This window comes from Propithecus coquereli, unplaced genomic scaffold (assembly GCF_000956105.1).
Source record: "Propithecus coquereli isolate 6110/MARCELLA unplaced genomic scaffold, Pcoq_1.0 Scaffold241, whole genome shotgun sequence".
Taxonomy (NCBI): Eukaryota; Metazoa; Chordata; class Mammalia; order Primates; family Indriidae; genus Propithecus; species Propithecus coquereli.
The window spans coordinates 1,547,174-1,551,407 of NW_012147964.1; the positions used below are offsets into that span (position 1 = coordinate 1,547,174).

A 4,234-nucleotide genomic window follows, 5' to 3' on the forward strand; every position below is an offset into this window, starting at 1 on the left:
TCACAGAGCCTGGGGACATCTAGAACCCAGAGGGCTCCCGGCCTCAGTGTCATCTGCCAGAAAGGCCACCGAGGCCAGCAAATTCTGAGAGCAGCCTTCGAAGGCGCCATGCACGCCGGGCTGCCCTCGGGAGCACGTTCCGCCTAGAGCCCCGGTCCCGGCGCCTCCGCGTCCCTGCCTCCGCCCTGCCAGCCACTGCAGCTCCCCACCGCTCGCGGCGTCCGGCCACGGGCCCCCTGGGAGGCCCTGGACATGCCCCACGGCCTCCCGTGTGCTGTTCCCAGCGGGACCTAGCTGCGCGCAGCCTGAGGAGGGGGCGGCCATGGGGCGGCAGCGGCTGGCCCCGGCGCTGCTGGCGGCGTTCAAGGCCTTGCTGATCCTGCCGGCGCTGCTGGCGCCCTCGCAGGCGGTGGTGCGGGCCGTGCTGGAGGACAACGCCAGCACCGTGGACTTCGCAGACCTGCCGGCGCTGTTCGGCGCCCCCCTGGCCCCCGAGGGCGTGCGGGGCTACCTGATGGAGGCCAGGCCGGCCAACGCCTGCCAGCCCATCGAGGGCCCGCAGCCGGGCAACCGCTCCCTGGGCGCCATCGTGCTGATCCGCCGCTACGACTGCCCCTTCGACCTCAAGGTGCTGCACGCCCAGCGGGCCGGCTTCGAGGCGGCCATCGTGCACAACGTGCGCTCGGACGACCTGGTGCACATGGCCCACGTCTACGAGGACCTGCGGGGCGAGATCGCCATCCCCTCGGTGTTCGTGGGCGAGGCCGCCTCGCAGGACCTGCGGGTCATCGTGCGCTGCGACAAGTCGGCCCACGTGCTCCTCCTGCCCGACCGCCCGCCGTGCCCGGACCTGGACTGCCACCCGGTGCTGGCCGTCTCCTGGGTGCTGGGCCGCAGCCTGGCCCTGGCCACGTCCGTGCTCTTGGTCCTGCGCCGCCTGTGGCTCTGGGTCCGGGCCTGGTGGGCCCGAGGGCCGGCCGTCAAGGCGCCCGCCTGCAGGAAGGCCCAGGTCCGCACCTTCACGCGGCGCCACGACCTGTGCGCCATCTGCCTGGACGAGTACGAGGAGGGCGACCAGCTCAAGATCCTGCCCTGCTCGCACGCCTACCACTGCAAGTGCATCGACCCCTGGCTCGCCCAGGCCGCCTGGCGCTCGTGCCCCGTGTGCAAGCAGTCGGTGGCCGGCACCGAGGACGGCTCGGACTCCACCGTCGACAGCGTCTGCGATGGGGACCCCTCCCTGCCCGGCCACCGGCCCCCCATTTGGGCCATCCAGGCCCGGCTGCGCTCCCGGAGGCTGGAGCTGCTGGCCCGAGCCGGCCCGTGTGGCCGCTGCAGCCCCGAGTCCCTGGCCCCGGCTGAAGCCACCGCGGCGACCTCCGACAGGTCCCTGGGACGGTCCTGAGGCCCTGCAGCCTCTTGGCCAGCCGAGGTCTGGGGCGGGGAGGGTGGCGGTGAGGAAGGGTTCTAGTCTGGAGAAAATAAAGTGGATTTGAAATCAGATTCTCGCCCTCGCTGCCGCCAGACTGCCTGGCCTCTGGCTGGGGACAAGGACACCCATCCTGGCTGAGTCCAAGGCCGGCCTCGGTGTCTGCAGCTGAGTGAGGAGACAGCGGGCTGAGGGCCGGCGCCCCTGCCTGAGTTCCAGTCCTGGGCCCAAGGGCCACCGACCTTGACACACTCTTTCATTCTTCATGTACTCTTCTAAAGGCTGTTTGAGTCGGGATCTAGATAAAGTCTAGACGTGTGGTGGCCTCTCGAGTCTCTTTCCATCCATAGCTTCTCCCTCCCTTCCTCTCTCTTTTAGTTTTTCTTTGCAGTTTATTCGTTCAAGCAACTGGATCATCCGTCCCGTGATGTCCCCTTTCTGGATTTTGCCTTGTGGTGTCATTTAACGTGTTCCTCTGTCCCCAGTATTTCCTGTGAACATGTAGTTGGATTCAGAGACCAGATCGGATGTGGTTTAATTTTACGGTGGGCCAGGGGCAGTGGCTCACGCCTGTCATCCCAGAACTCTGAGAGGCTGGGGCAGGAGGATCGCTAGAGGCCAAGAGTTTAAGATCAGCCTGGACAACATAGCGAGACCCCCGTCTCTACCAAAAATAGAAAAATTAGCCAGGTGTGGTGGTGGCACCTGTAGTCCCAGCTACTTGGAAAGCTGAGACAGGAGGATCCGAGACCCAACCACAGCAGCTCTAGTGCACAGGGCTTATTTGCTCATGAATGTGGGAGTCAGCCCAGAGACGGCACGGAGGCTTCATGGTGTCTGGGGCTCAGAATTCTTCCATCTTACCTCTCCACATCCTCAGGAAGTGGCATCCTCTTCAGGGAACAAGGTGGCTGCTTGAGCTCCAGCCATCATATCTGTCTTCCAAGCAAGGAAGAGGAAGGGGTGAGGAAGGGCTCATAGCACTTCTGCTCATGCTGCATCGGCCAGAACTTAGTCATGTGGCCACACCTGGCTAAAAGGATGCTGGGAAATGTAGTCTTTATTCTGAGTGACCAACTGTGCCCTGAAAACCAGGGATTCTCTTACCATGGAAGAGGAGGGAACAGATATTGGAGCTGTCCAGCACTGCTTGACACTCACACACACTCATGAAACCTGGCCCTCCATGGCTGCCCAACACATATTTGGTGAATGAGTGAATGAATGAATGAATGAATCGATAAACCCCCACACCTCCAGCTTCAACCTCCTTTGGGGTGGGATGAGCTCCCCGTCACTGGGATGGAAATCAGCTCTTACTGAGGCCCTACCGTGCACCACGCCCCAGGCCAGATGGCTTCACTCCACTATTCAACCTCTCTGAGCCTCAGTTTCTCCACCTGTAAAATGGAAACAGCAACGGCACCTGCCCCTCTGGGGTTTTCTAAGTAGGGACAATGCTGAGCACAGTGTCTGCCACCTGCTAAGCGCTCTGTATGCATTTGTTGATTGACTAACTGACCTGCCCACAGCTTGGTTATAAGATGGGGTGATGGGGAAAACTCAGGCACTGCGTCAACCCACAGGGAAGTGTCAGACTCATTCCAGAGAATCTGGAAGCCTTCCCAGAGGTGGTGTCTTCTAGACTGAGATCAGAATGAGCAGCGCTCAGTGCCATGAAAAGGAAAAGTGATCCCGGCAGCTGGAACAGCATGGGCAAAGCCCCTGAGCAACATGGTCTGGCATCCAGCAGGTGCTTAATAAGTGTACATAGAGTTCCCTGCCCCCGCTCAGGGCCCGCCTCCTCTGAGAAAGGGCCTCAGCTTCATCCCAGCCTCCTCCGTCCCCCAACAGCCAGGCCCGGGCCCTTCTCCAGCCGCCTCCACGAAAGCAGAGGGCTGCCAAGGACTGGCAGCTTCGCAAGGCCGCCTGTGCCAGCCCCGCCGGCCCCCGCCTTGGCTGCTGTTCCCCGCGAGCAGCAGCCGCGGCCCCCTCCCGCTCGACCAGGCGGTGCCCCGTCTGTGTTTGTCTAAGGGGACGTGTGGTCAAACGGGGAAACTGAGCCCCAAGGAGCAGGGCACTCGGAATGGCTGGAGCCGCCAGCCCTGCCACAGCGTGCACTGTTTGGGGAGGCACCTTGGGGGAGGCGGCGTTTGAGGGACACATAGGAGCTCGCCAAGAAAAACAGAAGTTGGGGGGTGCGGTCGATCCGGTGTACCTTGGAGGATGGCAAAATAAGCCCACAAGGACTCAGACGACAAAGGGCTTGGGGATTAAACCTCCCTCCCTCCCCCAAGAGAGGCATGCTAATCTCACCTTGAAAGAACAGAGAGGTTATGCAATCTGCCTGAAGCCACACAGCACACCAGGGACTGAGCCGGGATTTGAACCCAGGCTCACAGAGCCCCGTGCACTTTACTTTTTCACTCAACTGCCTCTTGATCCCTATTTAATGAGCACCTACTATGCACTAGGTGCTGGGCTGGGGACACTGCCGTGACCCAGAGAGACCCCCACCCTCAAGGAGTTTACTATGTAATGAGTTGCAGGTTTTTTTTTTTAATGCAATGGGGTGATTGGGCAGCAGGTTATGGGGGGATGGTAGATTTAGTTAGGGGTGATCAGGGAGGGCCTCCCTGAGGAGGTGACACGTGGGCAGAGACACAAAAGACGGGAAAGATCCAAACTCAGGAAGACATGGAGGAAGATGTGGGAAAACCACATTCCTGCTGGAGGGAGCCGCAGGTGCAAAGGGCCTGGGGCAGGAGCTATCGCAGAGGGCAGCGTGGCGAGCACAGGGGAGCA

General features: G+C 61.4%; 1 protein-coding gene across 1 annotated transcript; it reads left to right on the forward strand.

Annotated features, from left to right (window-relative positions):
* The first annotated feature begins 322 nt into the window (after window positions 1-322).
* On the forward strand, window positions 323-1,405 carry ZNRF4 (zinc and ring finger 4). The gene has a single exon (XM_012646129.1). It carries the CDS (start codon window positions 323-325, stop codon window positions 1,403-1,405), a length of 1,083 nt encoding a protein of 360 aa, XP_012501583.1.
* The last annotated feature ends 2,829 nt before the right edge of the window (window positions 1,406-4,234 follow it).

Coding starts and splice junctions, on each gene's coding strand:
- ZNRF4 (XM_012646129.1), top strand. CDS start 323: ATGGGGCGGCAGCGGCTGGCCCCGGCGCTGCTGGCGGCGTTCAAGGCC.